Source organism: Gavialis gangeticus, unplaced genomic scaffold, assembly GCF_001723915.1.
Source record: "Gavialis gangeticus isolate Ggan-Ray unplaced genomic scaffold, GavGan_comp1, whole genome shotgun sequence".
NCBI lineage: Eukaryota > Metazoa > Chordata > Crocodylia > Gavialidae > Gavialis > Gavialis gangeticus.
Window position 1 is genome coordinate 41,579,552 of NW_017729029.1, and position 17,869 is coordinate 41,597,420.

Genomic DNA, 17,869 nt, shown 5'->3' on the forward strand with positions numbered 1-17,869 from the left:
TAAAAAAAAAAAAATAAAAAGGAAGTACCATTAGTCCCATTTCACAGATGAGGAAGCTGAGGTACTTGATGCAACTTGCATGGGGTCACACAGCAGGCTGGTGACAGGGCCAGGAACAGGATTCAGGTCTCCTCAATCCCAGATCAATGCTCTCCCCACTATACTGTATATTTCCACCAATTTAGCTCCTGGTAAAGGACATGGTGAAACAACAGAAAGAGTTGCAAGGCTTACCACTTGGCAGACACATTACAGCTCACCCTTTAGAGCTGGGTCTCCATGATGTTTCTCAATAAGGCTCAATAAGTGGAGAAAGCTTTCATTTCCTGGATCCTGTTCTATGGACAAGTTTATCATCCAGGCCCTGCCTGTTCCATTTGGGTAGTAGATGCCTCTTCTGATTGTCTGCCTGCCCGTTTCAGAACAAGAGGGAGTACTACGAACAAACCCTGATCCAGGAGCTCAAGAAGAACCAGCATTTACAGGAGTATGTAAGGCAGTTAGAAGGCAATCGACACCACAGCAGGGAGAAAAGGACCTCAGCTGTAAGTCTGTTACAAACCCTCCTCCCTCTTACATTAGAATACAGGATTTTGGCATGCATCCAAAGGCTACAGTGTTACAAACAGAGGGCTATGATTCATTGGGCTTCAAGAGCATTCAAGGTTGCTGCTCAGAAAACAGACACCTCGGTCGTCACTCGGGGAGGGAGAGGAGCCCCATTATCTTCAGAACAGTTCCTGGGTTTTGGAAAGGCACCCATCCTGGTCATCAGCCTGCTGATTTGGGATGAAAGACAGCATCAGCAGCTTAGTGCAGATGCAGACATGGGTTTTAGAATGTCCTAGGCTGTGCAAGCCTAGGGAGCTGGCTACCATGGTCAGGTATCAGCACCAAGTAAGACCTACTCCCCAAAGACCACTACTGCAGTTCAGGATGCACATGTTAAATGTGGATCTGGAGTAGGTTTTTTGAATTTGGGTGTCCATCTTGGACTCCAGCAGAGCCTTCTACACCAGGAATTGTTCTGGAAGAGTTATTCAGGCAAAGCCGTTCCAGAATAGCCATGTGTACCCATATACTCTGGAAGTAGTGTGTACAAGGGAGTTATCTGGGAATCACTAGGATGCTTTAGATCAGCAATTCTTAACACGTGGGTCACAAGAACCTATGGAAGGGTTGTGAACAAACTTTAAAAATGGATTCCCCATTAAAGGATAAAACAAATGGGAAACATGGCTTTTTCCTTGCAGTCTGGCAAGAGTTCCAGCCTGCAAAGGGCTGTTTGCGCCCCCACCCATGCCCCACACACTGGGGGGCTGGGGGCAGTGGGTTGGGAGCAAGGGGCACTGGGGTCAGGACTGGTCAATGTTTACAAATGGGTCCTGGTGCAAAAAAAGGTTGAAAACCACTACTTTAGATTACATCTCACCTTAATCCTAATTCATCTTTAAGTGTAGACAAGCCATTAGAGGAGTATGGGACCTCGTCTGAGCAGAGTTAGATAGCACACAAAGAACTCACCACCTGCGGCATGGGGGCTAGAACAGAACAGCAGAACAGCTGCTGTCTCAGTGAAAACCAAATTGTAGTCTTAGATCATATGACCTTGCCAGGCAATCAGCACTCAGTCCTCTTTCCACTGCACCTCCCAAGGTCTTCCTGGTTGATGTTGACTTTCAAGAGTGACACAGCTTGGTTACAATTGTACTCTTTGGGCTGTCCAATAAGCACTCCACTGTGCTTTGTTCTTAATAGGAACCAAGCTGGATCAAGGCTCCAGTATAAAGTCAGTCCCACTCTCCAGCAGCCAGTTGCAGTGCTGGAGAATCATTTCAGTGCAACCATACTGAAAGCATAGGTTTCAAAACAGGGTGACAGTCACAATAACCACCACACTGTTACCTGTATTACAGCAACATCTAAATGCCCCAGGATGATGTAGAGTTCCTGTTGTGTAGCAAGCACCTCTGCTCGTAGGATCTTACAGCTGAAGCAGACTAGATAAATAAAGGGTGGTAAGAAGAAAAGCTAATACTCAGACAGGTAGATGCTTGATTGAGGTCATATAATGGGCTGGCTCAGAGGCAGGAACAACCCATATTTCCTAAGTGCCCAGTGTTTAATCACTGGACCATGCTGTCACATCAAGACAAAAGTCCTAGAACTGTTGTTCCTCCTATCTTGTTGCTATCAGCCACTCAGACTTGTCTTGAGTGAATTGAGCACCTTCCTCTTACAGTAATCATGACTCAAAATTGCCCAAAATAAACTGGTGCAGAAGATACCCAATTTTACTGTAATGAGACAGCCAGGATATCTGCTGTAGTCTCTTCAGTGGCAGAGTACTCCCTTGAGAGCAGGTTGGGTACCATGACTCCTTAGTTTTGCCTTTACACTTTTGCTGTCTGCTGCCTCAGGCATGGTCCAGTCTTCTATCACAAGTCCCATGCCAACAATACAGGCATGACTCAGGATTTCCATTGACTAATACACTGTTCAGGCACTCAGAACTGGCCTGTCCTGCTGAGTTCCAGCAGGTTGTGAGCTGGTTCCTGCAGTGTTGCCTGGGAGATGCTGTGGAACAGGTACAGTGGCCAGTGGGACCATTCCTCTACCCAGAAAGGTCCAGGTTACAAACAACAGGTTCAACAGCAGATATTTCCCACACAGAATCCCTAACTCTGGCTGGTAGCAGCATAATGGGGCTGTTACTTTGACACGGAACTGCAGCTAGCAGTGTACACAGTATCAGGGAAAGGAAAGAGCAACCCACGGGACCAATGTTAAATTGACCAGCTTTTCTAAGATACTAGTCATTTTCAAGAAGTGATGATGCTGCTGGAGGATGCCAAGAGCTGACCTTCAAGAATTGCTTTCCTTAGGGTGCAGAGGTGTTTTCATCCATGCCCTGGGAGGAATTCCCAGATTTCCAGTTCCAACTTCAGAAGAATGTGAAGGAGAATTCTCCAAGGAAACACGAAGCAGCTGGTCCAAAAGTGCAAGGCAGTGACAGCTGCAAGCCCAGGAAGTGTCAGCACTTCCCACATTTTAATAGCAGCTCAGACCCTGAAAAAGAGGTGACAGACCTGAAGGACCAGCTGGAAGCCCTGAAGTGCCAGGTAACTCCGTACGGGTCACCTGAGGTGCAGGTGCTCCAGGGGAAAGTGACTGGGGAGTGGGGAGAGGAGAGAATCCTGCTTAGATATTTGCTGTGGCTGACACCTGAGGAAGAAAGGGCCTGGCTAATGTCCATTTGCCGTGAACTCCATGCCTCTTCAGTGTCCCACAGGAAGAGCCGAGTGGTGATCCATATGCCGGCAGCCCTGCAGTATTCCTCTAACACTGTATCATTATACATGGAGCTGCCAGGGGGAAAAGGGGGCCCTGACCCTGCATGAGAATTGCTTTGCAGCCTTCCTTACCAGGCAAGGTCAGGCAGACTCCTGATAGACACCTCTTCCTGCTTTCACAGACAGAAATTTATGAGGCAGATTACAGGACAGAACACAAAGACCGGGAGCGCATCAAGGCAGAGAACGAGAAGCTGCGGAAGAAGGAGGAGGAGATGAGGCAGCAGATGGCACTTCTGCAGGAGCAGGTGGGTCCCTCCCTGGATGGCCTCCCTGCCAATGCCATCAACCTGCAGAAGAATGGAGCAGCTGAACAAGATGTGCACGAGTCTCCCAATCAGTGCAGAACAGTAGGGCTGCACAGAATGGCACCGTTCCATTTCGCCTCGAATTTCGAGGTTTCAATGGAACAGCGTTCTGTTTCAAATTTCATTTCGATTCGAAACAGCTGTTCCGTTTTGCTTTGCCAAAACAGTGAGGCTGCTTCGACATTTCACTAGATCAGGCTGGGGCCAGGGAGTCACCCAGCTGGGCTGACTCCCTGCGCCCTGCCCCATCCAACACTGGGGGATGGGAAGTCAGTCCAGCTGGACTGACTTCCCATCCCCAACGCTATGGTCTAAACATTTCGACTAGCCTCGTTTTGTTTGAGGCTGTATCGACGCCCTTTGTTTCATTTTGATTTTGCTGCTTCAACATCAAAATGTGGTGTCAAAATGAAACGGCCAGTGAAATGTTGCACAGCCCTACAGAACAGATCTAGGGAGAGCAGGTTTGCCTTGCTAGATCAAAACAGCCCAAGCTAGTTTTGCTTCGTGCTTTTGGCACTGACCAATTCCCAATGCTTCTGAAAAAGAGGGAAAGACCTGCCTAAGTGCTCTGTACAAGTTACATAGCACATGAACTGAGGGGGGCATGTAGGGGAGTCCTTCCTGGATCCTTTGTGAAGTGTCCCAACTATGACATTGGATTCTTCATAGGATTGGGGTTTGCAGAGTTACAGCCATTAGCAGATTCTGCATTTAAAATATGGTTATGGCAAAGAAGTAGTTCAGCAAGAGCAGCTCCCTACTCTGACCTGCTTCAACAGCCAACTGCTGGACATTACGGCAACAGGCTCTTTAGAAGAATTGAGAAATTAGATCTAATTTTAATGACAAAATATTTTGCTACAGGCTCTGCAAAGCCAGCACAGCCTGACCCCCACACCTCAGCAGCATGTTTAAGGAAGAGCAATGGCACATTCTGCCTTCAGTTTACAGCAGTGAGCACAAACAACAGGTGCAGGGAAGAACAGTGCCCAACTTCCCAGTCCCAAGAGAAGGTCATTGAACTGGCAATTCAAAAAACATCCCGCTCTTGTGATCCCAGTCAAACACAGCTGGCCAGCATCCAGCAGCCACAAGCTATTTAAAAGAGCATTGCTTTTTGAAAGCAATGCAAGACACTCATTCCAGCCAGTCATGCCCAGCTTGTGTAAACTCCCTGATCTCCAGTTATACCAAGTTAATTTCCACCCCTGCAATAGGTTCCTGGTCTCCAAGTAGATGGCACAAGGCTCCTTACCCTCAACATCCCAGAACACTTGCTCTGCAAAGCCTGAGGATTCACACTAGTCATGTATTGGGCTCAAAGACTTACCCTCTTTCCATCCTGTGTTCCTATTTATAAAGGCAGCTAATTGCCAGGCTGAGGACTAGATAGGTGAACAGCTGAAAGTTTTTCTCCTGCTCTTTTATAGAAAGCCCTGGCCTTATAGGGAAAAGGAAATCAGGGCAGGAGATAGGAATGAGTCCCCAGATGGGCCTGGATAGGGTTTGGGCCATGTTCAAAGCTGGCTTAATGTCTCAGTTGCACAGACCTGCCTTGAGATCCCTGCATCAGTTCTCTTTTAATTTTTTTTATTTGCTTCTCCATAGCTCAAGATTTTTGAGGATGACTTCAGGAAGGAAAGGTCAGATAAGCAGCTGCTTCAGCGCCTCTTGAAGAGCAAGTCTCACCCCAAAGAGCCCATCCTGGTTCATCGCTGCAACAGCCATGAGAAGCCACCAGCACCCATTTCCTCTGCACACAGCACTTCTTCCTCCACACCCAAGCAAGGCACCTGCAACAAGCACTGTGAGAAGCATGGCCCCAAGACAGGGGAGCAGACCAAGCATCACCAGCCCCCAGATGCTCAAGCACAGGCCTCCCCTTTCAACAGAGACTACTAGGAAGGAAAGACACAAACAGCAGACAGAACTCCAAGGCAGTCTCTTGTAAGCTAATACATCATCTTCTGCCATCATTTCCAGCTGGGTCCATATTTCTAATGCAACTAGGAACTAGTTGTAGTGCTGTTCTGCACCAGGCAGGCAAATCACCACAGATGCTTTCAGCTGTCACTACTGGTTACAGCTCAGACCAAATCAGGGCTTGAGGGCTGATCCAGTTCCAATGCAGCAGAAGCCCAGATGAACTGCCTTGCTTCCTCTCTTGTCTTTTGTCCACACCACTGAAATAACAATGGAGTGTTTGTGAGCAGGCCTTGATGTGAACCCACCTCCAAAGGCAGTTCATGCTCCCTTGCTCCTAGACCACCTCCAGCTTCAGGCTAACTTCCAACATACTCTAGGGAGATAAAGCTTGAAGAAGCACATTGTCCCACACATCAAGAAGGGCACTGAGAAAAAGGAGGCCTCAAGGTAAAATTAGGTGACGCTTCTGTTTGCATCTGAAAAGGGGTCATTGCTCCTATTGCTGTAAAAGGACTCCAGGCTCCTTTGCTATATTTTGTCCTCAATTAACAGTGTCTTCCAGTGCCTCATTAAGTCTTGGAGGACTTCAGCTCTGCTATAGTAGCTCTCACTTACACCAGAAACTCAGCCAGAGAAAACCAGGGACAACTTGTTTTTATTTATTTTAACCTTTTCCCCTAGATTTTATGGATGTGGAGCTTTGCACAATCTATTAAAAGTACATACAAATACCTTGGTTTCTAAGCGCCTGTCAGACAGGCAGCAGTATGTTCTTTTCTTCATTAGAAACCAATGGCAGCTGACCCGGTAGCTCTGGAGATAAAGTAAAGGTTTCTGTCTTCAAGGGGGTGGGGAAAGGTACAATGTCTGGCCTGCAAAAGAGGAAACTTCCTTATATTTCTCCATCTGTGCCCCAAGAATGGGGTGAGGAGCTCACTCATATGGCCTCAGGAGCAGTTTCATTAGTTGGTTGTGGCAACACCAGCCAGTCTGTAATGTAGACTGCTGTCCATTAGGAACTGGGCTGAATGCAACTGGTCACAGGTTGGGCCCTCGCTGCATTCAGACAGTGACCTAGAGCTGAAAGCCCCCAAATCCAAGCAAAACCAACCTCCTCAGTAGGCAACTGTTAACAACAAAACTGTGTTGCTTCAAAAGGCAACCTAGAGGTGGGCTGGATACCCACTTTGTTAAGCATCTGTGGAAGGATCTTATGTTACGTTTTATCTGATGCATGATAGACACATGAGCTTGTGTGGTTAGCCAATGCTTCTGCAGGCATCAGTGCTCAGAAACCAAAGTTGTGTGGCATAAATACCTAGAGCACAGATAACCAGCTCAGAAATACCAACATACTAAGGTTACAGCCACCTCAGAAATCCAGAGTCATTCTGGCATGAAGAGCATCTACACACAGAGTTATGAATCCCTAGGTTTGGCAGGTTAGTAACTGGGTCATGAAACTCTGAACACCTACTCATAGGAGAAATGGGAAGAGTCTTACAACCAAAGTCTGCCTTTAAACTCCAGTAAAAAGTCTCCAAATAAGGAAATTTTACTGCCTTCCATACTAAGGGGAAATACCAAACACCCAGTCAGCAATACTATGCCTCAAAGGTCTACAACAAACCCAAAAGAAAAAAAGACTCAGTGTTAGAACACTCTCCTTAAAAGAGGTCTCATGTCCCACAATTTTATACCCAAAGACTACACCAGGGGATCTCAAAGCAGAGGTTCTTCCAGGCAAAACATTTCACAAACATTAAGGCTCACAACACTGCTGGAAGGTAAGTTTTCCCCAGACAACATATGTGGTAAAAGAGGTGATGTGATTGGTATGTCGTCACACAGCAAGACAGTATCACTGGGAAATGGAATCCCAGACTGACCCCAAGGCCTATAGCAGATGTTTATGATAGTACTGTACCAAACAGTTCCTATCAACATCCCCATCCAGACCCCACACTGTTACTGTGGAAAGGATAATGCTTAGTTATATGAGGCAGTTGCGTTAGAAGACTTGAGAGCCCACAATTGAACATGCATCAATTTGTAGATTCAAAAATATAAAGTGGGTGTCAAAGATAGGGCCCCATCATCCAGCCCCTGGTGCTGGCCCTGGGTCTTGAGTGGACCCACATGCAAGTCTTCTAATGTAACTGCCTCGTATAACTAAGCATTATCCTTTCCACAGCAACAGTGTGGGGTCTGGATAGGAATATTGCTAGGAACTGCAAGTCACACATGGCATCCCATCTGGACATTAGCTGTACGTGGCACCTGTTCCAGGACCCGTGCTGCATGCAGCACCCACACGAGGCCAGTTTGAGAGGTGGGGCAGAAGTTGTCGAGCAAGTGTACTAAAGAGCCTTATAACCAAGAACTCCGTTAAAGTCACAAACCATGCAGAGCATGGAACTCCAAGAAAGACCAAGGACTGGATCAACTTCAGTGGGATTTCAGTGCTTTTCAAATGTAATTCTAACCATCAACCAAGCTCTGATCCACCCAGTTCTTAGGCCATGAATCCAGTGGTGATCAACAAGAGCATTGTGGCTTTTAAATAAAAGATGTAAAGGGAAACAAATCAGCTCAGAGAGAAGAGCAGCCTATAGCAAGTGTTGCTGCAGGGGACACTGCCAGTAGCAATTAATCCAACAAACACAGCAAGCTGCATGCAAATCTTCCATGTTGAACTGCTGACACACCAGCATATATCCACCAATCTTAATCCTCCTCTACTAGCCTAGCATCTCTCTCAAGTGCTTCTGGGACAGGAGCTTTTCCTTCATATTGCTATTATCTTGGACTTATAGTCAAACCTTCAAGTTAGACATGCAGCAGCACTAACATACCATCTAAATACAGAATAACTGGTGTACTGTATGTTGGTCAAGCCAAAGATTTTCCCTTTCATTAGAGTAAGGCTGGTTAAAATTAACCCTGATTAGTGCTTTCTGTACTGTTTACCTGTGATCTCATATGATGTCTGACAGTCTGTGTAGACCGTGAGTTAAGTTGTGTTTAGCATCAGGTCAGTTAGAATGACTCCTGACAGTCATGGGCCTCACACTATACTGAAAACAAGGCCAGAGTAGACAGGGTTAATGATCTGAGTTCTTCTGTAAGCAAACACAATTACAGGATTTCAGTCCTCAGAAACCGTTTGTATAAAACACCTGACAGTCCTTTTGCTCTTCTGTCAATTCATCACTAAAACAGCAGCTTGAATTCCCCCCCCCACCTATACAGACACCACCGCAGTGTTCAGCAACAAGATGCCTCCACGGTTATTGATTTAGGCCCAAGAGTTCCTGGCACAAGTATGAATGAGATTCAGTACTAGGACAAGCAGCCACGATTGCTCAGAAGCAAGTGTCCTGGACAAGATCTTGATAGAATTAATGTGTAAGCACTCCATTTTCCAATGTGCCAATCAAATAGATGCTAGTCTTTTGGGGAGTAAGGGAACAATACGCACAGATTTTCTAATCTCACACTCCAATCAGTAGAGGAAAGGGAGTGGAGACACCCAAGAAACTTTTCAGTAGACCTTTGAAAAGAGTGGTTGTATTAGGAAACAGGAACCCCATACTTCAAAGTTGTTTTTTATATGTTGTGCCTTAAATCTGAAAGAAGGCAGAGGAATTAGAACAAGCAGGTTAGATTTCTAAGTGAAATGCTAGCAGAAAAGCATTTCAACTGTGCATGCCACAATTCAAGAAATGTGTCCAGCCCTCAGCTGCTTAGCATGTACTGCCCAAAGCTTCTTGCCATACAGAAGATAGGGGACTGCAACTTTATAAAAGGACTTCAAATGCCAGTAGGCTGCAGTTATGAACAGTTGACCTCAGTATTCCCCAAGGAAGTGAAGATCCATTTAATAAATCAACCTTTAAAAAGGGGAACAGTTCTCATTTTAAGACCAACTGTAGTCTCTTTCCTCCATGCTGCAGCTTCATTCAAACAGCAGGAAGGAAGGAAATGGTTACAGAACCCCCCAGGAGCAAAGGGCAACAGAACAGACTGGCACTGGGAGGCCATTACAACCCGTCTTCATAAATTTACAGATGCAGTAAGTGAGCTAGCAACATACCCCACAACCTCTGCCCTGACAGAACTGAAAATATTATGGGTACATTGCATTAAAGCAGGAAGATTATTTGGGAAGAAGAGACAGTGATGGGAACTTAGCCAGCAAGGTATGCTGGGGATGTAAAGTGAAGATTAAGAGTGTTTTCATTTGACCACTGTTGGAGTGGTTAAGACAAGTAGTGTCGCATTCACCTCAACGCTTGTTCCTTGCAGATGCACACATTATGGTACATCACAGTGACATTAATCGTGCATGTCTTTGGGAGACAAAAGAACACAACAGGACCCCGTTAAAATTTAGTTCTTGCAACATGAAATTACATTTCCGTCTTGCCCCTAAATCTTAAGCTCCATCAACAGAAGATCGAGATACGGCCGTAATAAGTAATTAAAAGGTTGAGTTCTCCAAACCAGCCAAAAATAGGACTTGCTTCACATCCCATTCCCTGCTGCTTGATGATGAATATCAACAGGACTTCTCTCAGGGCAGCAGGAACAACCCTGTTAGCACTGGTCTATAAAACACTGCTGGTGCTATAGCAAATCCTGTGGTGGAATGTTGATCTCACATGCCAAGGTTTCTTTGATGCCAAAACTAAACACTGCCCTCTGATGGCAATGCCCCTCTGCAGCTTTAAATCAATCTGCTATTTCAAATAAATACCAAGCAACAAACTGATAGCAAGGAGCACAATTCCGTTACAAGCTTGTCTTTGAAAGCAACCAAAACAATGCTCCATTCAGAACAGTGAAGAAAAACAGTTTAAATCTTTCATCACAATGCTGTGCACCAAGTTAAACAGCTGGTAAACTGACACAAGGGCTGTTCTAGCAGACTTATCACACAGGGAGGGATACTCATCTCACACTGGAGGGTGCGTATTATAAACAGCCAAGGACCTGCTTGAAAGTACCCAAAGCAGGTGAGCACCTAAGATACTAGGTGCAGCTGTAACATACATACTAGTTACAGTAGCCCAGCTAACATGCTTTATTAACCCATCTGAAATTGGGGAAGTTTAGACCATGAACAGACACAATGAAAGAGTGAACTTCAGGTTACTACACCAACGTGCTCCACAGAAGACACAAGTGGGATGAAGAAAGTCTACATCACACAACAATTTCCATGGTAAGTAATATTTTCAGCATTATTCTGCTTTGTATCTTAGCTACTGAAATTTTACTTCAAGAAACTAGCAGCTTGTGAACTGCTCCAAGTTGCTTCCCCTTCTCTCAACACATGGTATTAGAAAATTCATTTTTGCATCCTGCAACAGTAATGTACATCTTCCTACTTCTATGCCTCATTTAACCATCTAACATCTTACAGGTACAGCATTCAAACCTGCTCCAAACTGCAACTGTCATAGGATGGTGAAATTAAAACCAAAATTAGGAATGGATGCTCAGAATGTGGAGGGACAGGACATTTTCTGCTTTCCCCAGCAGTATTTGAGGTTTGAGAAAGCACGGATGACAAGAGCAGAGGGCCAAGAATCTTTCCTGGTAATTGCCTGGATGCTTCTATAATTGAAGTCCCCTAGATTCAAGCAGCACATTGGAGAGTTGCACTTGGAGATTAAAAAAAAAAATTCTCAAGATTTCTACGGGCTGAACTTCAGAACAGGAGCTGCAATGGACAGGGATTACCTGAGGGGAGCTTTTGTTGTTTCACTCCCCCTTGTTCCTGTATGGGATTGATTTGGGTTGGTAGCACAGGCTGGCCATACTGGCATATCCCATGCCATAGCACGCACCATACTAGTCACCTCGGGAGCACTAGAAGTCTCATCAGCTTATATTATCCACTCAAAAAACCTTCCATGCGATGAAATGTCTGCATTTTTAGTGCACCTGGGTAACAGGAAATTTCACTCCTGCTGGAATGCTGACTCCGCAACTCTAGGTTTCAAAATAACCCTGACAGCAAAGGATATAGATGTGCCCTGTGAACAGGCTTCATGAGGCACTGATGTTCAATAATGTATAAATTTAGAAATGCTGGACAATTCTGGAGGTATTGTGTTGGGCTAAGTAAAGACAAGTACTTCACATTTCAGACCCTGTGAAAAATTTGCTTTTTACTAGTTTGTCTTGGAAGTAAAGTGATAGGTTGAGGGAAACATGAGGAAAGAACAAATCAAAAGTGCTGGACTTTTTAGACTCAGTAACATCTCACTCCGCAAACACCAACACTAACCCCATCCAGTTCATCACCTTAGAGAGTTCCCTTAACAACAGTGCTGTTCATTTTTCCCATGTTTAATGGAGAAGCGAGACAAGTCCAGTAAAAATAAATTAGACAGTAATGTAGCGTCACAATGGTGTGCAATACTGTCAGACTGGCTTTTTTCAGCTAACTTAGCTCATGCACACATGATCCAGTCAATGGAACAGACATTGTTTCTCCTTTCCCTCTGCAGCACCTCATATGGATGAAGACCTGGAGTGCAAGGACCATTAAGAGGAAGCAGTGCTTTCTACTCTTTGCCTTTAAGAAGGATGATCTTTTCCCCACACTATGGCAAGTTTCAATCACAGCAAAAACATTAAAATGACTGAAAATGGCTTTATGGCTAAAATGCCCTTTGATCAAGTGAATTCTGACACAATTAAAAAAAATCCCTCTCAAATGAGGATCTGGAAGTGTCTGATTAAAAAAAAAAAGACCCAAACATTAAGAAGAGAGAAATGCAGCTACTAAATCTCTTTGCCTATCCCAATGGCAAAGCTGCCTCAATGCAGAACAAGAAAACCACTTCCAGAGCTCTGGGAACTGAAATCCCTGGTAGCAAAAATTTATTTTCACGACTGAAGACAAGGAGAAATTTATAAATGTATTCTAGCAACTTGCTGATAAAATAGTAAGTATTCCATCCTTGTGATTTATGTGGTCATCTGGAATACAGCAAAACACCAAAAGGCTTCGTTGTGTGAGACTATGGCAACCAGCTTTATCAGACCACGTGCACATCACCTGCCCTCACACCTTCCCAATCCCTAATATGCCAGGAAGTCTCTTTTGAAGGTCCACAGTATATCCAGACGTCATCTGAGCGACTAGTGTCCAACGTTAAAAGGAGAAAAAAAAACGAAGATTGCAGTGGTAAGCAGCACACTCATTTCAAAGCCCACAAAGACACCCACATTGTTAGATTCTCCTAGAAAATGTAGTTCCAACTTTTTCCCCACAAGGATCATACGACTTGGCCAATGTTCAACGCATAAGCAGACTGTGCTTTGGTCCATCCACTCTCTCCAGCTTCTCAAAGTGCTTTCTGGCATTGCGGATGTTGATCAGTGTAGCTGCAGAAGCTGGCAAGGAGAAGAGGGAAGAGAGAGGTTGGGGGAGAACAAAACCAGAAGGTATGTAAGTATGGAAAGGATAGTAAGTTAAGAGCTGCCTGGAAAGGTCAACAAGGAAGTCTCCCTGCTGTAGTTCTGGCTCGCAGCAGCAGGACGGACGCTACAACATTCTGAGTGGCTTGGTTCACATATTCACTAATGCTTTGCATCTCTGGGTTTCACTCTGTGAAACATGGCAACAGACAAGGGACTATCCTACAGGCTTCACCATGCCACAATGAGTGACAGATTCTTTACTGACCAGATTTTTGGGAAGGTGACTTAAAGAATAGAATTTCTCTGCCTAAAGAGCATTACCTGTAGGAAAACGTATCAACACTCTGGAAAGCAATCTGCCCTCAATTAGCTCTGCTCTTGATATGTGGAAGCAATAAGTAGATCTGGGCTCGCTGATCAAAGAATAACTGTCAGAGTCAGAGACAGCTGCAGTGAAGCAAGGTTTGCTAATGGGTTGGAATTATGGAAGGAAGTTGCTTTAGCTTCTCAACTCCCCTATGTCAGTTCCTAAAGCACAGCAATATTGCAATGGCCAGCAAGTCCACAGCGTGGTTGGATTAACTGATGGGAATGATCAAATACAATAAGGAAAGTATTTGCTGTTCTTTAGGGAATTGTTGCACTGGAACCATGCTCCAGCAGGTTGTGCTGCACAGCACAGCACACCACAAGTTTTAGTTAAAGTTGTCAAGCTGCATAACAGACGTAGCCTAATGCAAATCTTTAGCAGTAAAACACAGGAATGTGTTATTGAATATCTAAGAGCCATCACACCAGGCTAGACATTTTTTGAAAAATGTAGATGCATCCATAATTGCTTCTGTGTATGAGGCCCAGCTGATACAGAAAGTGTACACGTTTAAGTTGAGTTGCTCCACAAAAGCCTCCACAGCTGCCACGATACAGCAAGAGTATTTACTCTGTGCTGCTTTAGTGAAACAGACTTCTTGATGGGCACTGACCAATTTAAACTCCCATATTCATTGTATTAATTATCATTCTGGATGACATCACTGAAGAACCTGATCAGTGGTTCTCAACCAGGATGCCACAGCACCCTGAGCTGCCTTGAGATCCTTTCAAAGGTGTCACACTATTAAGTGTGCAAACATGATTCACAAGATAAACCCAGAGATTTCAAATAGGAATCTATAGTTTTAAAACCATACTTCCTTGCTGTAGTCTCCTTCCGAGTCTTTTGCAATGGAAAAAAATGGCTCTATTGCTTTTCTGCAGTCAAAAAACAAGTGGAAACTAAGAGCCGGCATTTTCCAAGGGGCATCTTCAGTCTAACACTGGGTGCCCCAAGTCTAAAAAGAACAAAAACTACTGAACTTCATAGTCAAAGCTTGATCCTTTTTTGCACTGCAAGACCAAGCCCTTTTAACCATGCTTGCAACCAATGAGACAGCATGGTTAACACACAGAACCAGCCTAACCACCATAACGTATAGACGGGAGCTCTTTTAAGCCACCCAATTCAAATATGAGCTAATCAGCTTTAGTTCTTTGGAAAAACAACCCCAAAAATGTGTATAGTCTCGAACTTACGTATGGAAGGATCTGACATGACCACCATCACGTATGTATTCGACGTAAAGATATCAATGAAAGCAGCAAAGTTAGAGTTCCTGACCTCCATGCTCTGGAAAGAAGCAGCCAGCTTACTATAAGGGGGAAAGAAAAGCAAAGTTAGCTTCTGCTGAAAGAACATTTCTTCCAAAAGTAAGCTCTTCATTTGCACAGCATCTCATTTCTAAGGACACTTTTTCAGATCACAGTTTGAAGTCAAAAACTTTGTTTGCACAGTAACAATTCAGTCATTAGGCTTTGATAAATTCCTAATGCATGGCTGCAGTTCTCACTTTACAGCTACAAAACATGAAAATGTATTAGATTCTTTTTATTCAGTGCTGAATAACTAAAGCGTTCTTTGCAGGTGGAACCCACTAAGAAAATTCTACATACTGCACATTCAGTTTGTTCAAGTTTGCTACGCTTAAGTCAGCGTCATTTACCCACTGCATGCCATCCGGAATAAATCTGGGGATAAGGAACACAGGACAGGAGGAAACCAAAAACTATGGAGGCAGCCTAAGCCGCATAGTCACATGTCTGTTTCCACCACCATGTTCCAAACCTCTGTGGAATCTTGGGACAGGGGACAAAGACGGAGACATTTTGAAAAAGAAACTTTTCAAATCTTGTAGTGCGGCTTAAGCATTAAACTTCCAAATTGTGACTGCTACTACATTTGCTTTAGCAAGTGCTTCCTCTCAAACTAAATTTTTGGCTCTTATAGTCAAGTTCGTTTAAGTTTACAGTGCCACAAAGTGTTGTCACCAACTGTCATTAGGTCACCAGCTCAATTCAGTAACTGTTCTGCAGAGCTCAGGGGAAAAAAAATTGGAAAAGAACAACTGCCATTTCAAAACATGCCACGTTCAATGATTGGCACAAGGAAGTTATGAAAGGCAGGGGAAACTGACTACAGATACCACTTTAGATAAGACATCTTCTTTGGAGGCCAACTATTCACAGCATTATTCCTCATATCAAGCCCGAACTGCACTACAAAAGACATTAAGTACCAGGTGTGCCTGGCTGGGCACAGAGTGGCCATTTATCTCTAATCAGAGCTGCAGTAAATCAGTACAAAATGGGTCCTCTGAAATGGACCTGGAAACCCCAGAAGGACCTTCCAAGAGGGGTGGATCTAGACTGGCCAGCAATTCAATGCTTGAATTGCCTGCACATGCAAACTGGAAGATCAAAAACAAACATAGTCAAATGCAACTACTCTAATGACATGAATATATGTGAGTGTGGTGAAGTGAAGACTGCAGAGCACATGCTCATTTGCCGACTCCTTGGTGAGACTTGTATGAAGGAGGACCTTGCTACAGCAATGGAAAGAGCCATCACTTGTGTAAGATTCTGGAAAAACGTGTAGTTTATGACAAGGACACAAGAAGAAGCAGAAGCAGCACGAAGTGAGGATTCCAACTCCCACTCGCATGCTGAAAACTACATGTGCTTTTTAATGTTGCTAAAAAACCTGATAATCCATCTCACCTGCAGCTCAGTTTGAACTGTTTGATAATGTTGCTAATTTTCTCAAATCTGTGGATATCACGCTGCTCTTTACATTGATAGTGGGAAATGACCTTGGGGGGGGGAAAAAAAAAGAAAATCAATAGCAATTCAATCAAAGCAGAGGTTTCCACCCATATTTCCAACAGATAGTCCTGTGGATCTCCTCTCTTTCACCCTGCCATTTTCCAAAAGTCAAACCACCCCCATACTTGAAGCTACACTGTGGCCACTTCAAGCAACTGTTCTAAGACACTTCATTCCTATTCAAGGTCTGTCTGCACCAATTTTCTGGAAGCATTTTTCATCCAAGGAATGATACATTTTGAGGAAAATTAAGTTCTGCCTTAGGCCTGGGTGGGGAACACTAATTATGTGGCCACAGCTACACTTGATTCTGTCCTATATCAGGGCTGTCCAACTGGTAGCCTGTGGGCTGCATGCATCATGCAAGCAATTAACTTCCAGCCACCTGGCTATGTGCCTCTATTGCTTTGGAGGAAGGAGATGACCCATTTGCCAGCAATACAGCAAGGGGCGGGAGAACCTACCTATGTGCACAGTACAGTGGAAGGAGGTCAGGAAATGCCCTGGTGCACACAGCATGCAGCCTAAAGGGGTTGTGGCCACCTCCAGTGTCAGTGGTAGGGCATGTGGTCCCCAGTGACTTAGAAATTGGGCAGTCCTGTCCTAAGTGACTGTGGTACTTCATACATTCTTATAGACTGAAGCCCAAATGGTCAGTCATTCTGCTGCAGGAAGGCTGTCATGCATTAGCTCTTTCTGGCTTGTGTCTCTCTTCTTGAGAGTATTTTAGGGCAACATAACAGCTTATGCATTAAACTTCCAGAAGTCATGGAACAAGCTGTGATATCTGCAATAAGACCTGGCAGTAACAGAGGACACTGGTAAACGTCATTAGGCTCTTGCTTTCTTTATGTGGCATTATAAACTAGGGCAATGGTTCTCAAATCATTTTAGACGCAATCATTTCAGCCAACTTAGACTGAAAAGGGCCAGCTTGGTTTGCTCCTGTCGATTACAAAAACAAAAGACCAATTCTTCTGTTGCAAAGAACTTGGAACACAACAGGTCAAGGTGCTTTTAAGCACTGTGGATTCCTATACGAAATCTCTGAGCTTATCTTGTAAATCACGTTTGCACGCCTAACAGTGATAACATTGTGCAGCACCCCGCAGCATCCTTGAAAGGATCTCAAGGCACCCCAAAGTGCTGCACCACTCCAGTTGAGTATCACTGTACTAAGGTTATGTGAGAACTATAGCATTCAAGTGCCTGAGGTAGATGCTTCTATTTAAAATATGAAAATAGATCTTATTTTTGAATCTGAGAGTGTATTCATCCAGATATGCACATATCTGGACTAGTGGAATGCTATGCCAATAACAAATTACATGGGCAGTACCCAATTCTCAGATAAACATTTGAGTTATTACTGGGTTTTGGATAGTTTTTACAAATGTGTCAAAGGGCTTTCTCTTCCAGGGACTGTAAGTCCAGAGGAAATGTGGCATTTCATAAACATGAGTGAATGTTGTAAAGAAGCCCCAAAATGCCATTTCTGGTTTTTGATGTCATGTTTAAATTGAAAATAACTTAGCTGCCTGCATCACAAACAGTCTGAGTGATAATACAGGCCTTACAATGAAATGCTGTCAGTCATTAGTGCAATACTGATCTTTAAAAAAAAAAAAAAAAAAAAAA

At 44.2% G+C, this 17,869-nt stretch overlaps 2 protein-coding genes across 2 annotated transcripts in view; one reads left to right on the top strand and one right to left on the bottom strand.

Moving 5' to 3' along the window:
* Positions 1-12,355, top strand: part of LOC109300692 (TNFAIP3-interacting protein 3-like) — a 21,751-nt gene extending 9,396 nt beyond the window's left edge. Inside the window, exons 4-7 of the mRNA XM_019521471.1 lie at positions 423-545; positions 2,886-3,122; positions 3,476-3,601; positions 5,273-12,355. Coding sequence (XP_019377016.1) covers positions 423-545; positions 2,886-3,122; positions 3,476-3,601; positions 5,273-5,566 — 780 coding nt within the window. The 3' untranslated portion in view covers positions 5,567-12,355. The remainder of the gene's footprint in view (positions 1-422; positions 546-2,885; positions 3,123-3,475; positions 3,602-5,272) is intronic.
* Positions 11,935-17,869, bottom strand: part of LOC109300693 (ras-related GTP-binding protein A) — a 24,526-nt gene continuing 18,591 nt past the window's right edge. Inside the window, exons 8-10 of the mRNA XM_019521472.1 lie at positions 16,127-16,218; positions 14,603-14,718; positions 11,935-13,003 (exon numbers count right to left, since the gene is read on the bottom strand). Coding sequence (XP_019377017.1) covers positions 12,906-13,003; positions 14,603-14,718; positions 16,127-16,218 — 306 coding nt within the window. The 3' untranslated portion in view covers positions 11,935-12,905. The remainder of the gene's footprint in view (positions 13,004-14,602; positions 14,719-16,126; positions 16,219-17,869) is intronic.